The 16,636-nt window shown below is 40.7% G+C and overlaps 1 protein-coding gene across 1 annotated transcript in view; it reads right to left on the minus strand.

Moving 5' to 3' along the window:
• NID1 (nidogen 1) overlaps positions 1 to 7,849 on the minus strand; it is a 45,306-nt gene extending 37,457 nt beyond the window's left edge. Inside the window, exons 1-2 of the mRNA XM_030944529.1 lie at positions 7,587 to 7,849; positions 791 to 1,090 (exon numbers count right to left, since the gene is read on the minus strand). Coding sequence (XP_030800389.1) covers positions 791 to 1,090; positions 7,587 to 7,793 — 507 coding nt within the window. The 5' untranslated portion in view covers positions 7,794 to 7,849. The remainder of the gene's footprint in view (positions 1 to 790; positions 1,091 to 7,586) is intronic.
• Between the last annotated feature and the right edge of the window lie 8,787 nt (positions 7,850 to 16,636).

Genomic DNA, 16,636 nt, shown 5'->3' on the forward strand with positions numbered 1-16,636 from the left:
CACTCCTGCCTGCTGCAGGAACCACTGGGACAGCACCTCAGACATCAGCTGTTCATTGCTATCAGGGTGCAATATTGTTACTATAAACACAATGCTTGTGCCAAGTTCAGCAAAAGAAATTGGATGTTGGCATAAAAAAAATGTGCTAAGTAATGTTCTCATCAACTTTGATAGCTATAATACAAACTTTATAATCAACTTTTATAATGGTATACAAAGTTACATATCCTTGCAGGATAGTACCTGCATGGTTTAAAAAGGGGAAAATTATTTGTCAATAATAATGAAAATAACCTTTAGCTGTTTCTTAACCTAATACTAACTACAAAACATGAGCTTTTGCTAAATGCAATATCATCTGTTCAAAATGGGCTTAAGTTCCTACTAGTCCATATAGTTATCTGATTTTACATAGTTTGATGTCAAAATTACTTAAGAGTCCTCTGAAAAATGCAAGCCAGCAGGATTACATTTCACAGTGGGAGGTCAGGATATTCTGGTTCAGTTATTATCACATCACATTTAACATTCAAAGTAAGAGTCATTAGGAAACAACTAAATCAGCTATGTAGTTCCAAGCACTATCTTTTGAGTTAATAAAACATTATCTCAAGTAAAAGCTGAGGAAACTCCTACTTGGCTGCAGCCTTTTCGACAATAATATACATTCTTAGGTCTGCAGAATTCATTTAAACACACAGAACTTCAAGCCTTCAAAGCAAAAGGTTACAGCATTACACTTTAGCTGAGCATGTGTCCAATATGACTTAAAGCTCTGATTAACATTCACCTTTTCTTCCAAAGCATGATCTTCTCCTGGTGCCTGGAAAGGAGCCACAAGCTTCCAGGTAACAACAACAACACTGCTGGGATCAAAAGCAGTCTCAGGAAAACCTCTTTTGATATAGTCTGATGCAAGTTGCAAGACATCTGAGGATGAATCTTCTCTGTAGTACACATTTCCACGTCCATCTGTTGTGTCCAGGTCAGCCATAAAAGGAGCAATAGCCCCAAAACTCACTGGGAATCGACCAAGGTATTTTTCTTCACTTGAGGGTTCATTCACTGCAATAATCCCATTAGTGGTAATCTAACAAAAAGATGAAAATTATAACACAAATACTGTTCATACAACTGTCTCCCACACATGTGCTCCAGATCACATTATTTTAATCTTAATTCCAACAGAAATTGAATCAAAAGTCAGTTTTGTATTTAAAAAGTAACTGTGTTTTTTTAAGCTTGTGTGTTTTTTATCCCATGTCAGGAGTCCTGAGATTTCAGATGCCCAAAATCAGAGGTCAACTGTACAGATGGAACAGCCTTTTTTTCCTAGATAAAGATTTTAGCTATTTAAATTTCAGACACCTATTGTCTCTTCTAATAGGGACACACATAACCCTCCCACCAACGCCTCAGAAGCTGATAGAATTTCTGAGCAAAGAACTAATTCACACTTAGATGCCAACCCAAAAAACCTGGTCCACGCTTACATGTTGCAATAGCCTGGGTGAAGGTCTTTTGGGAAGACATACAGATTTCTCTTTGCCTGGCCAGGACTTCTTTAGTATTCACTTCACTACCACCCTCCTAGGAATTTCTCGGGCTACTGTGCAAGGATTACAAGCTGCTGCTCCCTCTGAAGACATGCTGTGAGCACAGAGCACAGCTCTTATACCAGAGGCTATAGAGCCTAAGAGACGGAATTTCCACAGCAGATACAGGCCACACTATAAATTCCTTTACAGCTGAGTGCCCTGACACAGTCTGATAGGAAAATGGGTCTACTACTTGAAGGGGGTTGGGGGAAGGAATTTACATATGTAAGTGAAACTCTTGGTCTGCAAATGCATAGGTACTGGCTCAGGGAGATGCAACCCATCATTGAGATGAGGATCCATAGTCAGCCACCTCTGACTAAAACTGAGATAAATAGATACACACATAGGTGCTAGGGCACATCTAAGTGCAACAGCCAAACTCCACTGGCAAACCAGAGCTGGCTCTCACACACACAAGCAGTGAGCAAGACTGCAGGTGTCAGGCCTTGAGGGTCTGCACAAAGTGCTCACACACAGCTTTTTGTGCCTGGCCCTTCCACCAGCTGTGTTTGGCACTGACTAAGCTACATACAAATCCACCTCCAAGTCTTGGACTACCTGCTAACAGGACACATCTGGCTACCTGCAGGCAGCCAGGTGCTCACTCTAGAGGTGCTGCCACATACACAAGGGACTCAAAATGGGACAGAGGTGCCAGAACTGTCATTATAAGCTATGAAATTAAAACTGCAATCTCCCACAGATTTATCTCACTCAAAGGGATTCTTGTAAGTCCAAGAAGAACAAACTGTTGCTGGATCCTTTTACACAGTCAAGATACTGTCAACATGATTAAATCTTTACAAATGCCTAGAAGTGGGTCAGAATGGCTGCTGACTCAAACTCCAAGGCCACCTAGCCCAATAGCCTGCCAGCTTAGAGATTCAGCAAAAGAAGAGGACATGCACATACCTCTCCAGTGTGCCTCCAACTGCATCTACCTCCAGGCATTCCCTGTGGTTTGACTGTTTTTCCTCAGCAGATGTCCTTCTCATATTTGTTGAGCCTTCGCTTAACACATACAAACTATGCACCCAAAAAATCCCTTAGAAAGGAACTCCACGAATTTGTGACTCAGGTCTCTCCTACTTTTGTTTGTTTTCAGTCTTGCTTCCACCTTCATTTGATGGCTTTAATTTTTGTATTGGGACATAGAAAAATCCTACCCAGTCTCTCCCACTATGTAATTTCTCCTCCAGAATGACGACCCCCAGCCTACTCATGCACTCCCTGTTTAAGAGCTGTTCTCTGTCTTTGATCGCTCTTATTGTCTCCACATATTTCTTCACCCTTTTCCACTCAAATTTGTAAACAAGGAGGCCAGTGGGAGCCCACACATATTCTTCACAGAGAAACTGTTGTCTGTCCAAGCCCCTCAAGGATGCTGGCTACTCATGCCTTGGCAACATCTTTGAAATATGGACCACCACTGCTGCTACACACAGTAAATCAGAAAAAAGCGCAGTATGATCATGATACAGAGCACTCCTCCATACACAAGAAACACTTATACCTTGAACTCTCCTTTGGCTATCCAGACGGTCAGAGCATGTCACAGGCCAGTGGTCAGTCATCTTGGTGTAGAACTGGATAATGCTTATCACAAACCATTAGCTAAGCTTGGCAAACAGTTCCCACAGTATATCAGAATTTATTTTAAAAGTGGCTCAACATATGCTGACTGTATTTTCTGCAGATTTACAATTTAATTTGTAGCTAGAGTGTAAAATACTAAAAAAGTTAAGATCATGTAAAAAAATAGGTGAGTTGGCTTTATGCATGAACAGTATATCTAAGGTGTATAAGCAGTAAATAATCTGTGCAAACATGTTGGGAAAGCAGGTCATGTAAGAAAGGGAGAGAAGAAGCTGAATAGTGTGAAAATTTTTATATTACTCATTCGTGACTTGACAGTGGCCACGGACCCTAAGGTGAGGTATGGATCTGAGGAATAAAGAACTAAAAAGACAGCATAGGTTACCTAATTACAGACCCTACAACTGGAGTTGGATAAATATAAGAAATCTAGTCCAGAAAAGTTCACAGAACTCCTACAACATCTGTACACACTAGAAAAGGCTTCATATTCCTGTAAAGCAAAGCTAAAACATGACCTGAAAATAAAAACCCACCAATTATACTACACCACTGGAAGACAGGATGGAGAGTGGTGGACATTACAGTCTGTTTGTTAAGAACTTTTAGCAAAGGGATGCACTCCCTCTTTAAAGTCATAAATTTAGTGGAAGTTAAAAGTTTTCCTTCTGCTTTCTTACATTTTTTTGTAGACAAACAGCCCGACCCTCTCCTAAATCCTCTTGTGAGAGATTACTGGAGTTTGAGGTATTTTAAACAAATTCCATGCTGTTCATCAGATCTGGTGTGTGTAGATTTTGCAGCTTCATGATCCCCCATTTATGGCAGGGATTAAAAGAGCGTTAAGAGAAAATACAATCAGGAATAGTTAATACTGCAGAATAAAGAAGAAGCCAGAAGAAATGGCCCTCCTCTTTTCACCTCTTAGTGACATGCGTCTAGCTATACCTTTCCTATTTGCTACAAAATTTAATGTAAAAAGTAAATTTATTAAGGAGATGCAAACCTTATTTTTTAAAGGAAGTTTTTAAGTGAGACAGTTCAGCTTTAAGGGTATGTTTCTATAACCCAGAAAACATTTGCAAGCCATCACATGAAAATAAATAAACAAGCTGCTCAATTTGTGCAGTGATTTTTAATGCAAAAAAAGAAACTCATGAACAATGAAAAAAAATGTTTTTAGCTTTCAGATTCAAAACACATTTATATTGACAAAGACAGTGAATACTCCTTTAACTTCACCCTGCTTCTTTCAAGGTCACAAACATAGGTTTAAGTGCGAATCCCAAAATAAAGAGAAGTAATTTGGGGTAAGTACTGGGTTTCATCAAAGCATCATTCCTGTCAGAAGGGAAAGGGGGGAAAAGAGGCCTCAGGTGGGCGTTGTCTAAAGACAAGCTTTAGAGTAGTCTTTCCTTTTAGGGTATAACACTATTTAAATTGACAGGAACTAACATAGATGTATTTTTAGCATGTTAAACTTCTGGATTACACACATAGTTAACATACATTTGTGGTTTGTAGCAGAACCAATAACGCACACACACAGTTATAGGTCCACCTTGAAAACCAAGTGAGAAGAAGAATTCAAAGTAAGGACTATTTCTGTTAAAAGAAAAATTGCATCTCCGTATGCACAACAAAAAATTAAAGTTTCTAACAAATGAGGCACTTTTTCCCTGTTCAATGACTAGGCATTTTATGGACTTGAATATTCTTGCATAAAAATGTTTAGAAAATTTGAATTTATTTTTATACTGAAGTGATAGTTGACTTAAAGCAACAAATCTTTCCAATACAAACATGATCAACTATTAATTTAAGGAGTTACTAAAAGTAAGGATATAGAAAATTGAACCAAGCTTGCATTAGAAGTTTCTCAATTCTTTTCTAAATGGATGTAACCCCTAATCCTTCAATTTTTCCACACCAGTGAGTTTTAGTGTAAACTGAAAAAGCCTTAATAGAAGTGTGCTATTAAAACAAATGGAATAGTACGGGTTAGTGATAGAGCTCAACGCTATAAATCTTACAAACAAAAGCACCGTATTGAAGATTACAATATGTGAAAGTCTGTTTCCACTTATATGAAATACAAGTGCCCACTTCTGTCTGTGAGAGAAGCTTTTGTTGCCAGGGATTTTATGACAACTCGGTACTAAACAATCACTTCACAGAATGCCTTGCCTTTCTATTTATGTGTGCAGCTAACTTAAATAACCCAGCTTCTCAACTGTTAAAAAAGATAGAAAGAGAATCCACATAAAATTTCTACACAAAATTATGTGCACTAAATGTAAATCATATCAGCTTGATAATATTTACTACCAACTAGCAATACATTGGATACTCCAGCCAAGCAAGACCATAGAGCTTCATAAATACACATTGAAAATATACAATAAACACGTGTATTGTGAAAATACATTAAAAATTGCTCAGTACATTTCCTTAACAGGTATGCTTCTCCTCTCCCTACCCCCATGAAGTTTGTACTGTGCTTCTGTTCTGCAATACTTGCACAAAGTTCAGTGCAAGAAAAAGCCTCTGCATAGTGTATAGACTGATACTGAACTGCCATTCATTAAAACTGCCCATTCTTAGTACTGAGAGATGCTGGCAGAGCCCTGGAAGCGATTTGGAAATAGACACTACATGAGTATTCTTTCAGGCAAAAACTAATTACAACTGTTCCTGTTTGAGGGCGGGGCAAGTAACAGGGTCATTAAACTAAACAAACCTAGACTGGTAAGTCAATTTACTGCTCTTTGAAAACTCTGTCCTGTCTCTGTGGCTTACCTGACATGCTACTTGTTATCTCTGCTTCTCTGTGGCTGAATATACAGTCCACTATGTTTCAAGAATATTTTTGTTCTTTTAAAAGGGTATTTTTTACTTGGTTTGACTAATCAGTGACCAAATTAGAGTACAGAAGGCAAGACAATGAACTAAGGGTCAAACTGAAGTCTGAACTCCACCTAATACTTTATCTCAGTATTCAGTGAACAACACCTTCAGCTTCAGTGAACAACACCTGTTTTCCACACAAGCATAACCCAAATGCCTCAAAATGCCTTTTAGATTTCAGATCTGATGTCAGGATTTATCTAAGTAGTGGCAGTATGGACAATGAAAAGGAGTGTAACTTAAGTGTCAGCACTAATACACCTCAGTGTAGCATAAACAAGTTATATCTTGAGTGAGTACCCTTGAAACAGACTCAAGTGCATAGGAACTACATCAAATTTTGAATGACTGCAATCACATGGAGCTCTAGTTTCCCAAGTGTCTCCATGTAGGTTAATCCACTGAGTTGCCTCTTAGACCCATGACACTAAACCACACTGCTTTATCTGGCCAGGGAGGTGAGATGACATTTACCAGATTAATACACTAAATACATTATGCCTTCCCTACCAAAACCTTTCTAAACATGCTACTCAGCATGTTCAATTGCTAGCCTAGATGGGGCAAGAGGCAATGATACAGTGCGCAGTACCCTTGCAGTGTTCTGAAGACATGCTGCCATTTTAAACTGCTCTCCTTATGGCTGCTTTTAAAAAGCTCTGCCCCAGACAATCTGTTTTCAATCCCACCTTCAAATACTGAACACCCTCGATCAGCTATACACATGCACACAGCACTCTGGGATGCAGATTCAGCTGCGAGACACGCACACAAAGGCTGAGATGTGCTTGCAGCCCAAAGCCTGCAATTACTATGGATATGGACTTCCTCCTCTTTGATCACCCTTAGTGTCTCCACGTTTCTTCAACCTTTTCCACTCTATAAATTTGTAAACAAGGAGGCCACACATATTCTTCACAGAGAAATTATGGCTCGTGCAAGACCATCGAGGGTGCTTGAAGACACTCAAAGCAACGAATACCTGAGAGCACCCAAGACACTGAGGAACAGAAAGGTCTCCCAGTGCTTAGAGGTGCAAGTCTTCAACAGGTTAGGCTGCTGGTTAGACACTCCATTTCAGTTTTGTGACTCTGGCATGCTGAAACACACAAAGCAGACCACAACGAGGATGCTTCTGAGCTGAACACTGTATGACTGCAGAAAACGCCTGGGGATGGCATTCACTCCGGCTAATCGATTGCATTTGCTTTGCACTTCTATCATCTGTTGCATTGTCTCCCAGCGGAGGCTGTGCATCTCGAAGACTCTGCCCCGACCATAGTGTGAGAAGGGAATTAACACGGCCCCGATACCTGACCGAACACAACTGGAACAATTAAGCTCTTTGGACCGACCTCTGACCTCGGCACTCACGTAACCACACAGAACCCGCAAGCACCGCCGCACACCCGCCCAAAGCTCCTCGAGGAGTCCCCAGGAGCGGTTCCGACCCGGGGCAGCCAGAGGGGGCCCCACACTCACACAGAGGGAGCGCACAGTCGCGCCGTAGAAGCGCAGCGCCGTGCTCAGCTCCAGCGCCGCCGAGTGCACATCGTCCCCGGGCTCCAGCGCGGCATCGCCGCGATCCTCGCCGTGGGGCAGCAGCTCCAGCGGCTCTGCGGGCAGCGCCAGGACGAGCAGCGCCAAGGCCAGCAGCGCCCAGCGCGGGCAACTCGGCGGGGCGCGCATCCCGGCGGCTCCCGGCGCCCGCGGCAGTGCCGTCCCGCCGCTATAAGCGCGGGCAGCGGGGCCGGGCAGCGGGGCCGCCGCGGCCAATGACAGCGCGGGGCGGGCGGAGCGGCAGCCCCGGGACCCCGCGGCCGCTCCCACAGCGCTAGCGGGGCTCAGCGGCGGGAGCCGCCACGGGGATCGCTCCTGGCCCGAGGCTTTGCCTGAGGGTCCGCGCAGCCCGCGGGGACCGACCCTCAGAGCGGTCCGGGGTCGCGGGGATGGGGACGCTCAGCCGCTCTCGGGATCAGTGTCGCCTCTGGGGCGCGAAACTCGCGGAGCTGAGTAGGTGCGGGGTCATAGGCATCCGGCAGATGCTTTCAAAGTATCACGGCTCTCCGCCAGAGCCAGTGGGGTTTCTGAGTTAGCTTGGACGATACGTGCTCAAAATGACTCCAGCAGCTGCAGTACTTCCCAACAGCCAGAGCACCGAGACCAAATACCAAAATCAGCATGAAACAAAAATATGAATCCCCATGCTATCTTCTGAAATAATTTTGATACCAGGTGCTCATTGTCGGGGGAAATGAATAAATGAATTGGAACGTGTTTCATAAATTTACACCATCCATGTCAGAATTGCATTTGGTTGTAAAACAAAACTAAAAAATAAGTAAAATAAATCTACAAGCAAAAAAAAATTGCTGATGATATGAAATACAGAGAAAAGAAATATGGTATATGTAAATATTTTACTTCTGACTATGTCTTCTTGTTTTATAGTGTAGTCCTGCTCCCTTGGAACACTCAGAAGCAAGTGAAGAATGGTTATATTTCATATATTTTTCCTAAAGCTACCAAGTGAGGACAGCAGTACTTAGGGATTAAATCTTGGTCAGTAAAGAATACACTGTGATATGAGCATAGAAGGTTTACAGCAGATAACCATCTGAAGAAAGGCAGCTGAAATGTACCCACGTGCTTTTTGCATGGCTTTTTACTTTAAATGCTTGTGTTTTTTTTTTCCTTGTAAGAAAGTGTGATTTTGCATTTGGCAAATTGCAACAGCACAAGACATTCCTGGGTAGAGCTATAACCATGCCAGCCTAAAGGGGAAACACATCTAGTCACTGTTATTACTAACATCTATTTACTATTGGGTTCTGTATGTCAGTGAAAATAGTCACTGAGACAAAGTAGCAGGGAGATCCGGGAGGAAGATGATACTGCTCTCCTTGACATACTCACTGTACTTTCACCTGCAACTTCCTTCCATATTTTCAGAGCCTCTAAGACAGTAACTGGTGGATTCATGGAATCCATGGCTTTATATATCCAGGAATATGTGGCTGACCACTGCCACAAGAGCAGCCTTTTGGCTGGATCACCTCCATATCTGAGCATAGACATACAGACAAAGATGACTCAACATCCAGCTAAGGTATCTTTCTCCTCATTTGACAAATCAATGCTTAACCGCAAGACAACTGTAAGTTCTTAGAGTTGTATGTGTGCACTGGCATACCACCAGCTGCCTTCCCTACAAAATCATCTTCCTATTACAAACCTACTCCCCCATCATAAGCCCATTTCCAGATTTGCAGAACCAGTTCTCGTGCTTGTGCAACACAGCTCCATAGCAAAGAGAAAGCTTAAATTAACCCCCATGGTAACACACGCACATTTACAAGAGAATAATTTCTGTTAGGCTTAATGTTTTCCACAGCCACATTTACTACAACAGTGAGACTCAACAAAAGGAAAACATAACCAAAACAAGAAGAAAATCCTGAGAAGGTAACATTTTCCTGTCAGATTTACATGATTTCCTAGTATTGTGTCCAGAAGTTGAAGGACAGGGACTACTCAGAAGCTAGAAACTTAGTGTAGTAAATTTGAAATAGATTTGAAGGCTCAAGAGTTAAGTATCTTCATCTGCATGTTTAAAACATGGAGTAATAGCCATGTTAGGGTAAACCCTTTGTCCATTAGTCAGCATATTGAGATTGTTTAGTCTATACTTACCTTAAGAGGATTGCAGTGTTTCTGTTGTAGTTGCAAGTTTACCTTCTATACAGCTCCCACTATGAGGAGTTTCAAGCACTGTTAGTTCTAAGACAAGTAAATAAGTGTCCCGTTGTCCTTTCTAGCATCTTCAGTAAGGACCTAAAAAGGGGATGGAAAAAGCACGTTTGCTTATATTGTAATTAATTGGGAGATATTGATTGGTAACTCCAACCAGAGTGGAGAATGCAAGAGACTCCAGCAAGATTTAAAAACAGAGGGAAAGTATTTAAATGCAAACTGGAATGTTCCAATTGAGAAAGACCTTCCAGAAAGTCTTTCATAGCTGGTAAATACCAAGAACTCCACATTTCCATTGGATATTAAATAAGATACAGCAGCAGTTTACAAAGCAACAGTATTCTCTGAGCAGCCACTGAGAACCTGTACAACAAACAAGCTGGGTTCATTTTGTTACAAGGAGATGACTTTTTCTAAAGGTGTATAATGACACTGCTTTTCCAGAGATTGCTTGTGAGACCAAAGGTGTCACAGAAAATTCACCACTGGAAAGAATTGAGGCTGAAACCAAAAATAAAGATCAGGGGACAAGAGGAAATTGCTAAAGAACTAAACATATGTACTTGATTAAATTATAATGAGGAAATTTGATTGAGATCATGCTTCAAAGATACATATCATCTTCAACTCAAATATCTGAAGGGGGTACCAAACAGATAGAGGAATTAAATGGGTGAGTTTAAGGATTAAAGGTGACTCAGACATTGAAATAACTAAAAGAAATAACTAAAGAAACCATGTATCAGCAAATGCTTCCTTACCATGGGGCCTATTTTCAGATAAATCATAGATGAGGCATAGTGGAAGCAGAATGATAGAAATCTTTGAAAAGTCCACACTAGGTTGATCAGATCGCTAAGCAATAGACCTTAAGGAATAATTCTGCACTTAACAAAGAATTGAGACAGTCCAACAGATCTGACTTGAGCTTCGGTGTTCATACGGTGCTAAAATAGCTCACAGATATACACACACGTTGTCATCACATTGCAAAAGCTCCCATACCTTCTTGGTGATTTCTCATGGGTAGCTCCTCACAGCACAACCAACAAACTCCAACTCTATCCTCACCCAGCTAATCCACTCTTTTGTAGCACTCCTCTTCTTATTGGACACATCTGTGGCCTATTAAGGGCAACCTGTTCCTAATCTTTGGTATTTAATACAGCTGCAATGCCTCAGGTGTGAGACTGCCTTTTGTACTATCTTTGTTTTCTTACATTCTATCCCTCCACACGCACATACATATATTTGAGCATTTCACTGTCTAAATGTAAGGAGATTTGGAAAAGGGGGTACAGATATGGAGAAGTCTGACATTCCCAAGCCCCTCCCCAGGTTTCATTAACAGAGAAAACAGAGCTAGCCTTGCCTTTGCTGGCATGACTGGAGTAAGGAAAGTAATGCCCTGGGCCTCCCATGATGATGTTCTGCTGTCCAACGACAACAAAACATTTTAGCAGATGGATCAAAGGACAGAGTAACCATGTGGTCATAAACTGGAGAGAACTGAGTATTTGGGATACTGGCAGGAAAGAATAGTACTGAGGTCTGCTGAGAAGGAGCATTTTTTAGAGAGACAAGGTCATGGGAATCAGAGAGTCACAAGCAAAGGGAAAGCTCACAGGAAGATCATGGAGTGCACATCATAAATTTAAATCACTCTGTCTTAGAACTTAATGTTCATTGTTCACTAGAGTGGAACACAATGAGATTCCTTCTGTAACTCTACATGAACCAGAATCACCAGGCAGGGAAAATAACTCTGGAGCATCTTCAAAAAAAGTGCATTTTGCAGCAGAACTCTCTACAGAAATAAACTAATTCTGAGGCACTCTTAGATGCTTTTGAGAAGAGGTTCGCATGAATGCCAATATTAATTCTTGGCCTCTGCATTAGGGCAGAGAGTAGAAGATTGTAGAATCCCTTCTTTTTCTCTCATGCAGAACTATTGCAGGGCAACAAAAGGGCAGCAATTCTGCAGGACAATCTTCTTGGAAACTCATATCCTGTTCTGGAGAACAGCTGGGCAAGAACAGGAATGTGGTAACACTTGGCCAGTGACCTGGTCAGTACAGAAGAGCTACGCTGCTGCAATACAATGGTACATGGCAGCAGCAGATTCCTGCCCTGGAGCAGGGCAAAGAGCATGAGAGAAACAGAAGTTCTTAGACCCTTCCTAGGTCTGGTGCAAGGAGACACTTCGTATTTCTGGGGTTCTCTTAATTTATTTCTATCTCTCATTATTAGAGCTGGTAACTATATTAATAGGGGACAGAAAAAACCTCAAAGAGGAAGTAATACTTGTACAGAGTCATGAACACTTTTTTATCCCAATTTAATATTTAGGAAAAATTAGATTGAAAATGGAAGAGAAAAATATCAGCACTGTAAAATGGCTAGACAAAAAAATAGCCTTACAATCCTCCCACCTGACATGTAGTCATATGAAAAATATGACTTTTCAATATATATATTTTCAAAATATCCTTCTTACATCCTAATGTTTGATCCCTTTCAAGAACAGATTCTCTAATCCAGTAAGAATTCCAGAACTTCTCTGTAGTAAGAGAGAATTGTAACAGGGTCAGAGAATATATAATTAGTCTCCTATTTAAATATTCAGCTCAGCAGTAACTAGTACTTATACTCCAAGTCTTACTGTTTTGTTATTATCTAAAGGTTTTTGCTTTATGCCATAGAAGTCTCCAAACAGACAATAAAAATTACTTCAGAGTTTTAAAAAATGTGGCAAAGACAGGAAGACAAAATGTACAATCATTTTCTCATACACACAAAAACCAGTTACAATATGAAGGAACATTGTTTTTCAAACAATGGGAATGGGATGCAGAAAACCAGTTTGAATGGGACAGGAAGACAGCTATGGAAAAGGTTATCATTTACCACCTATCTTCTCCAAGACTAAGGAAATAATTACTCTGACCCACTGATAATTGTGTCGGTTTCAGAACATAGATATTACACACAGGTAAAATACATATCCTTGTAGTCTGGCAAAGTATTTAGTATTGTACTAGTATTTAGTACATGTCAAGTTAAACCACTGCTTCAGATTGAATGTGCACCCAAACCAAAGGCAATGATAAATGTTGTATTCTCTTTTATGTGGCATCCAGATTTTGACTGTGAATTTCAGGTGCAGATGTAACATATAAAAAATAAATGCCACATTGAGTATCAACAGCAAAGCTTCTAGGTGACAATCAGAAGGTAAAGAGAGGCCAAGCACAGATCTGATGCTTGTGGAGGCTGAAAATTCTCTAACAAATGGTTACATCCTCAGCTTTTCTACAAACATTCAGAAAGGCTGCTAAAGTCTGAAACACTGACACAGTCTTTCCTGTGACAGCCAAGCTACTCTGTCACATCAGCTTCTTGTGTCTGCAGAGCAGCCAGCCAGCCTCACAGAGCCTGGCTCTGCCTGGATTCTCTGCCTGCTAGAATAATATATCTTGCAACAATTGTCATTTAGAAAGAATATATGATTTCTCAGATGGGTCTAAATGTTCACAACAATTCAGACAAGACAACCTGTTTCCCCCCATGATTATTGAATGACGTTTTTTACAAGGAAAACATCTTATATGTGAAACTGATCTTTCTGGAGTGGAAACCATTGCTCAAGTTAGTGAAATTCACTCAGGAGAATCTATCATTACCTTAAGTGACTGTGAGTTAAACACAGAAATTGATTTTCAGGATAGGTGGTGCAGTGGTGCAGCAAAGGCCAACAGTTTTAATTCCTGCTTTTTGCAAAAGAACTAAATTAGGGAAGAAATATTTAATCAATATAACATCTATTCTCATGAAGTGCATGGTCTCAAAATTAGGTTGTGGTTTATCCTTACATGTAGATATATTTGTGAAAGCCCCGCAGAGAGGAAGAACAAAGTTCCCCATAATTCCATGCTTGGCTAGATTGAACACTAGGTATTAATATTTCCTTTAATGAGGCTGCTTGTAAATGTTTTCATTTTTGGTCAAGGTCTACTGAGAAAGAATATTCCTCCATCCAAAGAAGAGGATGTAAACATTTCCTGATGTCTCCTGGTCAGTTGCTCAAGGTCGACTACACCAAAGGCTTTTTGCCTTCAGGAATCCAGTCAGCACACCCCAAAGCTTCCTATAAGCTAACGAAATTTTGCTGTGAGCTTAACATAATTTTCTGAGGGGGAGGTGGGGGGTGGATGTGTGTGCTTAAAGGCAAAGCTTGCCTGAGAATGGCTGAATCATAACCTTCAACTCCAAGAACATTGTCAACAGGCAAAATTTTGGAGCGACAATTCTGTCAATCCCTCCACACAAAATGGTAGTAAAAACTGGTGGATATCAATTCAGTAGTTTCATGGTTTATTTTTAAAATTATTTTTCTTCTTTTTTTCTTCTTCATAGGTTTTCCAGTGTCTTGAATTGAAATTTTAGCTATGAGGTGACATAAGTGTAATAATTTATTCTTAGCCATTTGTGAATTCAAGAACTGACTGTACATTTTCAACCTGAAGACCTAATTTGTGTGCTTGGGGGCAAGTTATGTTTAAAATGTTGGACATAGCACATGTAGATGGCTGTAACACACCAAACATTTCAATGCTGAAAGAAGATTTTTTTTTGCTCCTTTTTAAACTGTGTAAAGACTGTGAACTTTACCCTGACTTGAAACAGTCCAGATTCAAAAAGACCCAGGAGTAATTCCATGAATTAAAGCTATTTATTCTTTCTGACCCAAGGATTTATGCTGCTGTTCACTTCACTTGGCATCTGCAGACTAACACAAGCAATGGCCCACTCACTTCTTCCCAAACAGAGTTTAGTGTTTTAGAGTAGGATATAACACTATAGTTTTGCCACAAAGCAACAATAAAACACGGGGATCTGCACTAAAGTCACTCAGCACAGAAAAAATTGCATTGCCCTAGGGAAAAAAAACAGGCTTGATTTGCAAACCCTGGGATTGATGCAATAACTTATTCACTGGAGAAGTGACAGGGTGAGAGCACGAAAAGTCTTTTTTACAAGAGGTTGTTGGAAACAAAGTCCTTGTGTATCTACACTCCCAGCTGAGAGAGGGACAGAGGGTGCTCCCTGAGGTCAAGTAGCAAGGACTGGATTGTGTCCAAGCTACTAACCCCAGACCTCACTGGAGTGTCACCCCGCAAAGCATTTAGCCCTCAATCTCTACTGGGCTACTGCAGCCCTAAGACACATCTTTTTTCATTCTTCCCCCTCTCGCCCCCTCGTGTTCAGTGTGTCTGAAATAAAATGAACTATTACAGAGACCAGCAGTGGTTTAGTTAAAGCACAAAGCTAAGGGTGTGTCACATACCAAAGCCTGTGACATGAGGGAATGTGCAGGTATTTGAAGTTGCAAAGCCTTTGAGCTAGCTCTGGAGGATGAGAAAGGACAAGAACGAAGTCTGGTTGTGGTTTGTGTCTGCCTTTTGAGTGTGGTCCTTGGAGCAAACTGTTGCCAGACCACTCTGTGTTTTGTCATGGAAAGAGCCTTTTGGGGCGGGCAGGAGATCAGCTAGCACATAGGCAGCTCATATATTCAGGTGTTCAGTGCATGAGGGAGATCCTTGGCCATCTCTCATTTAGGAGTACAGAGATACCTGTGTACCTGTGTCAGAGGTGGGTTTCAATCTTGTCAAGGGGCAGAGACAGCAAGACTGTTACAAAAAAATGTAACAGCTACATCAAACCAGCAAAAGATGTAAAAGCTACACTAGCATATGAAAGGTTACCAAAGCCTTTTCAGGCAATTACTGGTTCTTGCTCTGCAGTCATTATTGGACCTCCAACTAGATGACCTCACCTGTCCCGCCTTCTCTCCCTTGAGCTCTCTGACCCCATTGTTAACTTCCTTCTCCTTTACCTTTTCCCCACAAGGGCCTTTAACACTGCACTGGTTATCTGTATCTTAGTTTCCTTCTTTATCTTTTTTCAGAAGAGTCTTTTTATTAACCTTATGGGATCTTAGGGCTGACCCTCTTTATGGCTCATTGACCAGTTCTCATTCCTTGAGTTCTTTCTCAGAGGAACTCATGCCTGTTTCCCTTTAATTGTAAATCTTTTATGATTCCCTCAAACTTCCTGCATGAAAAACATTTGAATGTTTTCCAACAGCACAGATCTTTCAAAGTTACTCAGTTGCACAGTTCTGCCAGCATGGGTTATACTTATTTACAAGTAAGGCCACTAAACTTGAGGAAATAACTTAGGAAAGAAAAGGTATTATCCAAAACAAAACTATGTCTGGTCCTTAATTCTCTATTTTTTTTAAGATAGATAATAATTGTTGATTATGATTTTATGTATTTAATGCATTTGTTCCTTAAAATGCTCATCCTATCCAGCAACACATCCATCTTTAGAGCCATTAAATACAATACAAAATTCTCATTTAGACACCCTTATTCAACTTGTCACAGCTGGTATAGTCTGAAAATAATTGGAGATTAAATTGTTGAAAACAAATAATTGGGAAAAAATATGTACTACATTGGACAGAAGTTTTATCAAAATCTTTGATTTTCTGGTGGATATTAACCTTTTCATCATCTGAGGAGGAAGAATAACTTCTGAAGAATGAGCCACAGCATTTGAACAAACAAGAGCATTTTGCTCTTTCTGAGGGAAATCTGCTGTTCTTTGCTTCTTCCATTTAATAAATAAAATTCAGTTATTTAAGTACTCAGAACAGGACTTTGTCTTATCCAAAATATTTTTTTTTCCTGTGGCTTATTCCCTGCGACAGT

The sequence above is a fragment of the Camarhynchus parvulus genome, chromosome 3 (genome assembly GCF_901933205.1).
Source record: "Camarhynchus parvulus chromosome 3, STF_HiC, whole genome shotgun sequence".
Taxonomy (NCBI): domain Eukaryota; kingdom Metazoa; phylum Chordata; class Aves; order Passeriformes; family Thraupidae; genus Camarhynchus; species Camarhynchus parvulus.